Raw genomic sequence first — 12,847 nt, 5'->3', positions numbered from 1 at the left:
TAATCTGCAATGTCTCAGAGGCAAAGGGTGCTGCTGGATCTGGTCCGGCCCAGCCTAAAGAGAGTCCTAGAGAGATCCTGCTGTGGCATCCGTGAGACACTGCACTAAACCAGGCACCCACCCAGAAAGAATTTGGTAGCAGCATCTGCCTGTGTAGTTGGCCATGCTTCAGCATCAAAGAGTCATAGAACCATGGAATGATTTGTGTTGGAAGGTACCTTAAAGCTCACACAGTTCCACCCCCCTGCCACTTTCCACTAGAGCAGCTTGCTCCAAGCTCTGTCCAGCCTGGCCTTGAACACTGCCGGGATGGGCTGAGGCCTTTGGTGCGGGTGAGGGGACATCTGTGCAGGTGTGGGTGGTTGCTGGGCTGCTCTCTCTTGTCCCACAGTGGGGTGATAACCTCCAGGTCTGGTAGCTCCAACTCCTCCACCTCCCCTCACAAGCCACAAGGGTGGGAAATCTCTAGGCGTGGGAGGTGCTGCGTTGCTGACCCCAGGACAGGGACACTACAGGGGCTGCAAAACTCTGGAAAGGAGAATAACCCGGTCTCTGCTGATGTTTCCAAATTCGCCTTTGATTTCTCCTTTCCCTGAGACATCCCCTGGAACATCCCTTCTGCTCCAGGCTGTATTGTTGCCCCAGCCTCTTGCCTCAGTCTGCCACTGTGTTGCTGGAGGAAAAGCTCTCAGGTTCTTAAGCTTCACTGTGGCATCAGCCAGTTCTAGTCATCTAAACCAAAGTGCTGTGGTACACAGGGCCAGGAGACAGGAGACACTGCCTGGGGTAGGTGGGGTGGAGGCAAGGCCAGCAGCTGTGTGCTGGCAGCTGGAGCTCACCCTTCAGACAGAAATAATGAATCTGCTTAATTTAAAGATGAATTCAATTCAAATGAAATGAGACCTGATAAAGCATGGTCTTAAATGCTCAGCACGATTTCTCTGGGGATGTCCTGGATGGTGCTTTAGGAGTATCCCAATGAGAAATGATGCTGGACCTGAGAAAGCAGCTCCTCTCACCTTGAATTTCATTGCATTTTGGAGAGTCTCACCCTTCCACCTCCAGCTGCAGGCTCTTTATTTTGGAGGCTGTGTGGCAGGGAGAAGAGACCAGCTGGAAGTCCCAGGTTTGCCGTGTCCCAGGAAGGAGAAAGGCTTGGTGGGCTCTGCAGCTCAGGAGGAAGGTCTTGGTGGGCTCTGCAGCTCATTGATCTCCATGGAGATCTTACAGAGGGAGTTTATGGAGCCTGGGGAGATGAGAAAGGGCATGAACCTGGAGACCTTGTCAGAGAGCTGGAACCAGAGGCAGTGGAGGGTGGGAGTGGTGAGGGCGGCCAGGGAACCTGTTGTGCACGGTGACAGTTGGGAAGGGACAGCCTAAATGTCACCAGGGGCAGGAGGAAGTGGCAGGATGGAAACTGTCCAGAAAGCAGGAGCAATCTGACTGTGGCAAGCTGACAGATGAGTGGCATCTGCTGTGGCACCAGAGGGATGAAGAATGTTTCCAAAGAGGTGTGAGGAAGTGCAATATTTCAGAGATCTTGCAAAGAGGGGGAAGAAATGAAAGAGCAGGAAGGATATGAAATCACCCCAGTGCAGCATCGAAGGCATTCCTAGAAATCATGAATCTGCCTCTCTCAAGAAGGAGAGTAAAGGCTGAAAGCATGAGATAGCTCTGAACACGCTATGAAAATTTCTGTCTTGCTCTCCACATCATCTGCAACTAAGATACTGCCCAGGGCTGGTACCAGTCTGCTCTGAGCTACCCAGTCTGAGTGGTAATGGGCATCTAGAGAAAAGCCAGCAGCTGGCTTTTAGAGCTCCCTGGTGACTTAAAGCTAAGTTGCTCCTAAAGCTATTTGCAAACAGGTTTTCTGTTTAAGTCCGAACAAGTTGAGCTGGCCCCTGTCCTTGGTGGAAGTGCATTTGTTGCCTGGCTCTGGCCTTTATGCAGATCCTACCCAGCAAGGACCAGGTCCTGCTTGGACCACCCACCTCTGCCATGAGGGAGATCTGCATGGCACAGCATGGTCTGACCCAAGCATGTGGATCTTTCTGCAAGTGCTCCTGCTCCCCAGATACCCGGCAAACTGGTGATGCTCACACAGCCTCATAAGATTGTTTATTGCCAAAGGGGCTGATCTGTATGTGGCAGGATAATCACAGTCACACCATGTCTGTTTGGTTTCTATATGCTGAAAGGAGATGAGCATATACATATGCATATACATATATTTTACAGGGACATTTTTGGTTGATAGTCTCTTGCTCTGGTGAGTCCCGAACTGATCTGCTCAAGATTTCTGGTGTTACTGAAGGCAACAGTCCCTTGGGATACCACGTCTGGCAGAACAGCCACGGACAGGGTCATCAGGGGGCTGTTTTTCTGAGGAATCAGTAGACTGATGTCACATTTTTGAGTTAGGGCAGTTTGGTCACCCAGAGGCATAGACCTGAGGGTTTAGAAATGCACTTTCTCAACAAATATTAACTTCTTTCTTTCTCTTTTAGTGCAGTGAAAAATGCTTCGTCATCTTGAGGGGGGATGTGAGTAGTCATCTCTGTCTAAGAACTGAGCAGAAGTGTTCTTGGTTGCCACTTCTTCCTCCTGCTGGCTGTTATGTGGAAGGTGATACACAGGCACCATTTCTAGCATAATACTTCCATGTCTTCCTCAGCCCTGGAAGTCTGGAACATATCACTATTTTTGAAAATACTACTTTTGTATGCAGCATGCAAAACCATCCCCTTTTACATGCCTTTTTTTTCGGATGCTGGCCTCCCAAAAGAGTATTCCTCATCTTGGTGTCACTGGGAAGAGCTGTTTTGGGTGGAGGACTGAGCCTCGCTCCCTGTAGCAAGCCAGGGCCCTGGTCCCTGGGATGGTGGGGGAGGCAGAGAGCTGGAACTGCTGAGTGCGCTGACATTTTGCCTTCAGGATGTTTAATTCCTCTCTGAATAAAGTGGAGATGTAAAAGCCATCAGCCCATGATCTTTGACTGCCACTAATCCCCACCTCACTGAGCCCAGCCCAGCTCCTCCTTCTACGCCAGACCGACCTCCGACTCTCCTGGCTGTCGGTATACCTCAAAAAGCCTACAGACACACTAGGGTGATACAGACAACAAACATGTAGAAATGTGCATGTCTATTATGATAATGGTGTTGTTCTTGTCACAGTAATGATTTATTTTTGTTCACCACTTTGCTTTCCCAGGGTTTCATTAAAAATACTTTTATATACACTGCACAAAATGTTTAGTAAATGCCACACTCTAGTTTCAGAATGTCATTTACTAGTTTACAAATTCTGAAACCCTTGACACCATCATTCTTGTCTTGGTCTGAACCTAAAGGAAACCTCCTGTACGCCTCCCTCCTCTTGGGTCCCAGGATCCCCAGTATGTGCAGAGTAATCGCTGGGTGCAGATTTGAGCTCGTGGTGACATGGGTACTGCAGGCTCTGCCTGCCTGTCCGTACTCCTAACCACTTTCCTGCATTCCTCCTCCTCCTCCTTTGCAGAACGTGGTGGCCCTGAAGATCTCTAGGAATGCTTTCTCCATGCACCCACTGCTTGCTGGCTGGCCTTGGAGGCAGCTGCTAGCTTGCTCAAAGCTGCTCTCTGCCTTTGCCTTGCTCGTGCAGGCTTCATTCACACCTCAGTGCTGGGGGTGTGGGTTAACAAGAGAGCTGTGCTCCTCACATGCACTTCTCTGAGCTGTCACATGTAGGCGGGTGTAAGATCAAGAAAGACATGAGCAATTCAGGACTCCCTGCAGCCTCCCTGAATAGCAGTGAGGAGTTAGCTGAGGTACCCAGGGTGGGTGTCTGCTGTGGGTGGCTTGAATGTGACCTGGGTTCTTAAGGATGTTGGTTCATGGGGTTGTTTGCAGCAGGCTCAAACAGCGCATGGGCTGGATTGTGATCCTTGGATGACTCTGCACTGTGTATCCTTCAACAAGAAATGCCAAGGCTGCTCCCACAGCGACAGATAGAGCTTGTACCCAGGAAGAACTGTAGAGGCTCAACCATTTTGGGATGACCACGTTGCAGGTCTTCCACATCCTGTCCTCTGCTCCAGCTGTTCCCTGGAGTGAGGACAGCTCTCAGCACTCAGCTTTGTGCCATTCCCAGTCTGTTGAGAGTGAAGCTACATGGGTCTGGCACTCAGATATGGGGCAGGCTGGTACCCAACAACCAACGTGTCCTTGGTCTCCCGCATGGTCATGATGAGCCTGGTGCCCAGGGCAGGCCATGGGGCATGTGGTGCCTGGGGAGTCAGGGCTGTGAGCAGACCTACTTCCCTCCTGCACAAGCAGCTCCTCATCACCGAGGCACAGCTGCCTTCATGGTGATGTCCACCCGTGCCTCCTGGCCATCAGCATCTCAGGGAAGGGTGCTCTGGCCCTGCTTACTGGCACAGTTCTTTTAACCTCCTCCTCCCCAGGGGATATTTTAGGCTGGGTGCAGTCAGCACTGCATTGGGATGACTGATAGAATGCTCATCGCCCAGCTGAGGGCTGCAGTTCCTGACTTGACAAGGTGCCCAACATAACTGATATGCTCCTTGCTCCCTCAAACACCCCCTCATCTGCCTGGTCCCTTCCAGCCACACCAGGATCTGCTCTCTGGATAGCTCCCACCCAGCCTCTACCCTGTGCCTGCTCATCCTCATTCTCTCCAAGGAGCCTCCTTCCTTTGTCTCTGCAGCCCTAACATATGAAAAATGTGGAGATGCTGGAGCAAGGCCAGAAGAAGCCACAGAGATGCTGCAAGTGCTGGAGCAGCTCTGCTCTGGAGCCAGGCTGAGAGAGCTGGGCTGGTTCCGCCTAGAGAAGACAAGGCTCTTTAAGGGGAGGCCTTAGAGCAGCTCTGGTGCCTAAAGGGTCTACAGGAAACCTGGAGAGGGGCTTGGGACAAGGGCCTGCAGGGACAGGCCAAGGGGAATGGCTTTAACCTGCCAGAGGGGAGACTGAGATGAGCTCTTAGGCAGAAGCTCTTCCCTGTGAGGGTGCTGAGGCGCTGGCACAGGGTGCCCAGAGAAGCTGTGGCTGCCCCATCCCTGGCAGTGTTCAAGGCCAGGTTGGACACAGGGGCTTGGAGCAAGCTGCTCTAGTGGAAGGTGTCCCTGCCCGTGGCAGGGGTTGGAACTGGATGAGCTTTAAGGTCCCTTTCAGCTCCAGTCATTCTGTCCTTCTGTTATTCCTGCTCCGCTTCCATGTGTCTCACTGGTGTTCGTGTTTGTCATCCCAAACTTAACGTGTGAACACTGGAGAGTGAGCTGAGTGCAGGTAGGTCTCTGACTTGAGTATTCCATTGAGCTGCCCTAAAGGCACCAGAAGTCCAGGCAGGGGGAACCCAAACCCTTGTTGTTCATCCAATAGCATGTGTCCAGAGCTGATCAGAGGAGCCTAAATTCCATCAGTGGTGTGCTCCATCTCCTTCAGCTCCAGCAGGAGACCAGCGCCAGGGCTGTGGCGGACATGTCTCCTTGAAGGGGCAGCTCATGCCCTGGGGCTGAGCTGGGTGATTGCAGGGGATGCTGCATCTCTGGACAGGCAATCCCAGGGTTGGGCAGGTTTCTGAGGCACTGAGACAAAGCACCTTTTCACATAAGGGGGCACATCTACTGTAAGTGAGACTTTAATGAAACACAACTTCATCTTGTAGTGAAACGTATTTTTTCCATCCTCGGCTCGGGGAATAGCTGATCCATTTTAGCTGAAGGTCTCAGAAAACTTCTCCTGAAACAGCCAGTACATTAAATTTCATCCCCTAAAGGTAACATAATTAACTATAATGGGGCCAGCAATGGAGTTTAACCAGTTGCCAGTAGTCATAATGAGGTAAACACCTTATAGAAGGAATGAGCCAAGCTACCTGAATGGAATCTATGCCCTTCTCACACCTACTCCTTCATGTTTTTTCTCTTCCTTTTTTGCAAAACAGGAATGTTCAGACAGTGAAATCTTGTGGGGGTTTCGACAGCATAGGAAAGGGAATAAAGAACATGGTGCCACTATAATAATTTCAGCTATTGTCATTGCAAAGAATTTCAATAGAGGCAAAGACAGAAATTTCTTAGAAAAATATTTCTTTATTGAAATTTTAATTAAATATTGCATCAAAAATTCAATTCATTAAATACAGAAAATATAACTTGTGCATGAGTCTGCATTTAAAAAAATATATCTTTTAAATAATATTCTTGTTTGTCTGCAATGGAGTTATTGCACCTTATCTCTCCCCTATAAAAAAAATAAATAGCAAAACACTAAAGTCAGATTCTGGACCATTTTCAGTTTCTCAGCTCTCTTTAAATGCCATGCAAGCGTTTCTGATGGAGCCCGCAGATGGCTGGGGCTCTCTCGTCCCAGCAATGGGAGACATGGTTGGCAGGATCTCACTGCAGCTCCAGGTCATTCCTGTACTGCTTGACCCAGTCCTGATCGGGGTCAGCGCAGACTTGGCGGCCCTTCTTTGTGATAAACCTGTGGGGTGCAGAGAGGTAAGGTTTTGGTGGGAGGGCGCTGCACTGGGAGGAGCTCTGCCCCAAACCCCGGCTTTCCCAAGAGTCAGCAGAATTTGGGCACGCAGAATGCCGTGCCTATCATGTCAGGCTGTCACCAGCTAGCTTGCGAAGTGGCAGAGCAGGACTGGCCTGAGCCCATGGACCACCCCCTTATACATCTTGTCCCCCCATCCCTCCCATCCCTGGGGCCAGCCTCCATCCCCTCTCCTGTGAAAAGAGTCTTTCCCTGGTTGGATCCTCAGCCCAAAGGGAAAGCCCACCACCGCCCAGGAGAAGAGGACTTACACGACTGCTGCCTGGGGGCACTGGCTGCTGGTCTCATAGTACTCTATCACGAAGCTGCGGGGCAGCTGCCGGGACGTGTAGGTGAAGCAGCAGGAGGTTGGTGGGTCGGAGCCAACTGTGAAGGGCAAAGGTGGCTCTTGTCAGTGGCAAAGTCTGGGGAGCATGTGGATTCTTTCCTTTTCTGTGCTCACCCTGAACCGACATTGACAGAGCCCATGCCATGATTTGAGCTGTGCCTTTCCCATGGCAGGAGAGACCCAATGTCCCTGAAGCACCTGCCAGGGGATGGTCTGACACAGGAAGGGACCCAGGGATGGAAACACTGGCAGAAGGCACCCTGCCCCAGCAGTGACATCTCTCCTGTCTCCAATTAGAGAGGAGGAGGAGAGCTGGACTTACTTGGTGCAGCAGAGGTCTGGTAGCAGAAGGCAGCAATGAGAATGGCAAGGGCAGCCACAGAGACCTTCATGTCAGATGAGAAGCAGTGGCTGGAGCTGAAGCAGGCAAGTGGAGCTTGTCAGCCTCTTCTCTGTCTGATGCTGAAACAGTCAGCAGCTCCTCAATTTATGGAGTGAGGAGGTCCATGCAGCGGCTTGCGTAGGCACGGTGGAATTTCCACTAGAGGAGAGGCTGCTTGTGGTGCAAGTCTCATGGTGGAACAAAGCAGTAGCCTCAGCCCCAGAAGGGTGAAGCTACCCCCTTGATTCAGTGCCTTCCCAGTAACACAGGATATGAAATAATTACCACTGCTATTTGTGCTGCTTTCATGCATGTTCCTTAGTAAGAAGTTCCCCTATGGAGGTTCCTGCATTTGCCAACAGGCTGCTGTTACCCAACCTGCCCAAGCAGCTTGGAGGTGAGAGTGCATCCTTCCAAGGGCTGAAGAGTATGAATGAGATGAGGCCCGTTAGGGAGAAAGGGGCTGAGGTGTCCTCTGCTGTGGACTGTTTCCCTCCCACATCTGCACAGCCCATGCTGCCCCAGTAGCAGGAGATTGGAGCTGTCACCAGTGGGGTCCATGACCTGTCTGTGCTTCACATAGTTTGAAGGGACTCAGGGCATGTCCTGCTGCCATGGCAGCACTGCAGGCACCAGCACGGATGGAGGTACGCATGAAATAAGACTTCCAGAAGCTAAAGCACCAGGGATTGTTCACTGGAAAGGAGCTACCAGCCTAAACACAGACTACTGTGGAGGTCTACAAAACTTCTCCCTGTCCCTAAGGAGGAGAGGGAAGGCCTGGCAGGGACATGACGGATGCCCTGGGAAGAGCTGAAGGCTGTCCAGCTGTGAGGAGATGTTCCTAAGAAAACATCTCTTCTCAACAGGAAGCAGATGCATTTCTTGGACATGTCTCCATGTCACCATTTTCAACGCTCCCAGCCATCCAGTAAATAGTTCTGTAGTTTCCAAATATCACTCCGGGGCTGCATGGTGTGCACAGCCTGCCACCAGCCATGGCAGGCTAGCTCCATACAGGTGACCTGCTCTGTTCTGTGTAGGCAGAGGAGTCTGGAGGAGAACACAGTCCTGGACTTGCACAGGAGAAGTGCCAGAGGTGGCCCGTCTTCAAAGAGAAGGGACACCTTCCATAGAGCAGCTTGCTCCAAGCCCCTGTGTCCAACCTGGCCTTGAACACTGCCAGGGATGGGGCAGCCACAGCTTCTCTGGGCACCCTGTGCCAGTGCCTCAGCACCCTCACAGGAAAGAGCTTCTGCCTAAGAGCTCATCTCAGTCTGCCCTCTTAAATCTTTTCAGGAATCATGGTCAACCTGTGGTCTACCCTTGCTCCTGCCAGCAGCCCTCAGTGCTTGTGGTCAGCAGGACAGGCCATCTGAGGCGGTCTGGATGATATTGCATCGATTTACATAGAGGAATATGATGAAGCTTTTCTGCAAACCGCCAAAAAAATCCCAGGAGAAAGTGCTAAGTAAAGCAAATGCCCAAAATAAATTTGGTCATAGCAGAAATAGGGAAATTCTTGATCTTGAATGAAAGGGGAACCCTGCAAAAAAAGGTGAAACTGGCTGATGTAAGTTGCTATTGATAGCTGTGTTTAATGACAAGGAGTCAAGATTCAGAAAAGGAAGTGCTTAGAATTGTCCTGAGTTCAGAAACTGCATCTAGGCCAAGCTCCACTTCCCCCTGCAGCAGTGTCTGTGCCATTCTACTCTGAGTGTTGGCACTGGTGACTTTCCATCAATGCACGGAAATTTTGCCCCCACCATTCTCGACATTTCTGGAGAAATGTTGGAATTCTGTAGATGATGTCATGTCCCAGAACTGGCTCCAGTGGTACCTGTCCCGTGGCAGTGGCTGGAAAGCACAGGTCCACACTGTGCAGGGTTAAGGGGGGTGCGTGACCATCATGACAGGGTGTGAGCGGTGCTGGGCACTGCTGGCCATGCTGCACGGGAGACCCCTTTGTGTCCCTGAAATCACGTCACGCCAGGAAGATGTTTGTGGCCGATAAGAAAATGTTATCCTGTTGAAGGTTTAATCTGTCTCCAGCAAGGGCTTTTTCCGAAAAACAAATAAAACAACCATAAAACATGAGTGAGCTTTAAGGTCTCTTCCAACCCAAACCAGCCTGAGATTCCATGATTCTATGGGAAAAGCCTCCTTGCTTGCTCTGCTAGGATAAAAAAGAAAATCAGTTTATAAATCAGCCCAGTGGGGCTTGTTTGCTAGTCATAAGCAAACAAAAAGGAAAAGAAGCCAGGCAGAACTACATTGCTTTCACTGCCGTTGCTGCTCCTGGAGCCCAGCTCTCCAGGAGCCTTGAGTGGGCTGGCTGTGGGTGGCCTCCAGAGCACAGGGTGAGTGGCTGCACCCCACGGGTGTTTCGGGGATGTTCGAGAATCTCGACTTTCCCTGATCACAGAGGGGGCTGAGACCAGGGTTGTTGGCCTTTAACTTGTGTCAGGGCCATTGCCACAGCTGGGGACTTCCCTGTGCATGGCCCTTGGAGCTCCTGAAGACCCTGTGCCCACCAGCAGCAGTGTGCTGGCAGGGACATGCCAGGTGTCAGTCCCCCCCCAGCACTGAGGGGAGGCACAAGCTTTCCAGCGAGGTGTGAGCTTTCCATGTGCCGTGGTCATGCACGGAGCCCGGCAGTGGTGCTCAGATGTTTACCAGCCTCATGGTTTATTTTGGGCTTGCTGCAAGGCTGCAAACCACTTCCCATGTGTGGGGGCTGTTTGTAGGTTAGGGCGCTCTGCAGGTCCTGCTCCCCGTGATGTTGAGGGTTTTGCTACCCCAGATGGGCTTGTGCTCTTTAAAAGGGCCATTGTCTGGCTGCCTGGGCCAGCTCTGGCTCTGCCTGGCACAAGCATTCCCTGGGGCAGAAGGGAGGGCTCAAGGAGTTCTGCCATAACCCCACAGCCTCCCCGTGCGGCCTCCTGCATCCCTCTGGACTGTTCGTGGACGTGCAGCCACGGGAGGGACTTGCTGTAGATGGTTTGCTGGTGAGAGCAGGGAGAAAGAGGGGATCTCGGCTCTGTCTGGGATCACCTTTGCCCCAGGCTGCGAGTGGAGGGACAAGGCTGTTGTCCCCAGGGCACCCTATGGCCCAGAGCTCCCATCCGCTTGTGGGCTTATGGGCAAGAGGAGAAAATGGCCAGCAAGAGTGACTGGAATGGGGTAATAGCCCTTTACAGGGTCCAAGGTCCTTCTGATGGTGCTACAGTGCCAGGCTGGGATGGTGCAGCGATCATGGGTGAGTGGTGCCCCCAGGGGAAAGCAGACGAGGCTTCTCCATCAGCCTGGGCAGAGCCCTCACCATTGCAGTAGCAAACTGCCCTGCTTCCCCCTGCCCTGGGGTATGTGCCTTGTGGCTCTTGGAGAGAGCAGGATTTGGGGGGTGGGGGGGGAGGCTGAAGGAGCCCCAGAGCCTCTGGGCTAATCCTTGTCACCATCTATCACAGGGGACAAAGACTCAACACCCACTACAACATCATTCCCTAAAGTCTTCCTGTTTGAATAATTTAAGCTTTCTTTTTCTACCCTGCTTGCACCAAAACAAATCTCATGCCCCAGTCTGGGTGAGGCTAACATGATAAAAATGGCTCATTTCCAGGAGTAATAAAGGAAGCTTGACAGTGACAGGCTTACCCAGACTGTGGGAACTGTGACAGCAGAGGGCTCTGGGATTTGACAGAGAAGCAAAAAGCAGCGTACAGAAGCAGAAAGATGAAAGCAGAAGCTGGCCTCAGAGGCTGTTGAGGGTGCCCTGCTCTGGGAGTCCCATGGCCGGGGAGAGGTCCCCCCCTGCCAGAAGGCTCCTCAGCACTGCAGGGGAAACAGCATCACAGCTGACAAAAGGCAGTTTTGTCAGCACTAAACAGTCTGTGCCGATGACACAACCAAGCAACTGCAGCTGCAGCAGCTCCTTGCAGATGCTCCTCCAGCTCTGTCAGATTCATTAGCAGTAAATGACGTCTCCTTTCCTTCCATTGACCATCTCAGGGCTGCCAGATGGAGGATGGAGCTGCCTGATGCAGATCACACTGCACGCCCCATCACACCTCCCCTCCACACCAGTGCTTCGTGTGCTGCTGGCCCTGTGGTTGCTCCTCGCAGGCGGCAGGCTGGGGAGCAGAAGTTGTGAAGTTCCCATGAGCAAAGCCACCCCTGGCTGGTGTTAGCCACAAAGCTGTCGTTCTGCAGCCACAAACCTTCTCACCCGGCAATGCATCTTGCATTTGTTCCCTGTGCACATGCTAGCACACAGGAACATGAAACTGCCACTGTTGGTTTCTGGATGATTAATTTCCATGGCAAGAAGCCACAATTTGGTTTTGCTTGGCAGCAATTCACCAAGAGCTGGAGGCACTTCTTGTTCCGTTACACACCTCTGCCCAGAGCTGCTCAGACGAACCCAGGAAAGCAGAGTTGGTTCTGCCAGGGCTTGCTACGAATCCAACAGAACTCAACACTTCTCCCCATACCTGTGTCAGGACTCAGAGAGTCTATGGCCCCAATAAAAGCACACGCTCAGCCACTCTCGTGATGTCTCTGCCCATTTGCATGGTAAACTGGTAGCCTGCCACAGCCAACAGCACCAGCGTCCTGGGGTGTAATGCAGGGTAAGACCATGCAGGCAAGCAGGAGTGCAGAAGAGATCCTCCTGGGGAGGGTAAGCATGGGGAGGACCAGAGCATCACTTGTCTCAGGGGCTTTGGACCTTCCTTCTGTCCCTGCCAGAGACAAGCCACTTGGTGAAGGTTGGTGACTCCACTGCTCTCACTTGCTGCTCCATGGTAGCTGAGCTGCGGTTTTGTACTTCTAGAGAGGAAAATGCAGGTCCAGGAGCTCACCCACAGGCCTTGGCATCCTCTCTGCAGTGGAGGGGGGCTTCGACTCCAGCTGCATCCGCAGGCTGTTGCAGGATGTTGGGAAGCCCCAGGTCACTCTCTCCCTGATTTGCCCTGCTTCCTAGGTTGGAGCTGTCCTGATCTGGTGACCTGCTGAGGCTTGAAAGTCTCTCCCATGCCAGGCAGGCTCTCCACCACTTGTTTCTCACTTTTTTAGCCAGAAAATCCATCTTGTACTCAATGAAACTTTTGGAGGGATTGGTTCAGGCTGGCAAAATATCTCAGGTGTGGGAAACCTCCTCTTGCAGTGAACTCCATGTTCCTCTGGGGACTGAGGTTGAGGTGGCAAAAGACCTTCTTGCCTGCAAAGACCCTCCAAAGCAGAGTGAGACCCTGTCATTTAGTTGCTTTATGGAGGCCTGTGACTGTTAAGGTGACTATGAGTAGTCAGATGCCTCACCAGCCTGGTGAGCCTGTGAAGATGAGATGTCTGGCAAGATGGATGAGGGTAGAGAGGTAAGGGGATGTTGATTATTTTGACAGTAGTAAGGCTCCCATAGCATCTACATTGGCAAACTGATAAAGTATCACAGAATCCCAGACTGTTTTGAGTGGAAGGGACCTTAAACCTCATCCAGTCCCAACCCCTGCCACGGGCAGGGACACCTTCCACTAGAGCAGCTTGCTCCAAGCCCCTGTGTCCAACCTGGCCTTG

The 12,847-nt window shown here is 52.0% G+C and overlaps 1 protein-coding gene across 1 annotated transcript; it reads right to left on the bottom strand.

The window, feature by feature from the left end:
- Window positions 1-6,077: 6,077 nt before the first annotated feature.
- On the bottom strand, window positions 6,078-7,457 carry LOC134169290 (C-C motif chemokine 4 homolog). The gene is made up of 3 exons (XM_062629719.1): window positions 7,217-7,457; window positions 6,818-6,932; window positions 6,078-6,491 (listed from the first exon to the last, which is right to left on the bottom strand). Exons 1-3 carry the CDS (start codon window positions 7,284-7,286, stop codon window positions 6,404-6,406), a joined length of 273 nt encoding a protein of 90 aa, XP_062485703.1. The 5' UTR covers window positions 7,287-7,457; the 3' UTR covers window positions 6,078-6,403.
- Window positions 7,458-12,847: the final 5,390 nt, after the last annotated feature.

Source organism: Pezoporus occidentalis, unplaced genomic scaffold (assembly GCF_034315485.1).
Source record: "Pezoporus occidentalis ecotype Australia unplaced genomic scaffold, CSIRO_AGI_Poc_V1 ctg340, whole genome shotgun sequence".
In the NCBI taxonomy this organism is placed as follows: Eukaryota; Metazoa; Chordata; class Aves; order Psittaciformes; family Psittacidae; genus Pezoporus; species Pezoporus occidentalis.
The sequence above is the reverse complement of the archived record's forward strand: the minus strand, read 5'-3'. Positions and strand labels throughout refer to the sequence as shown.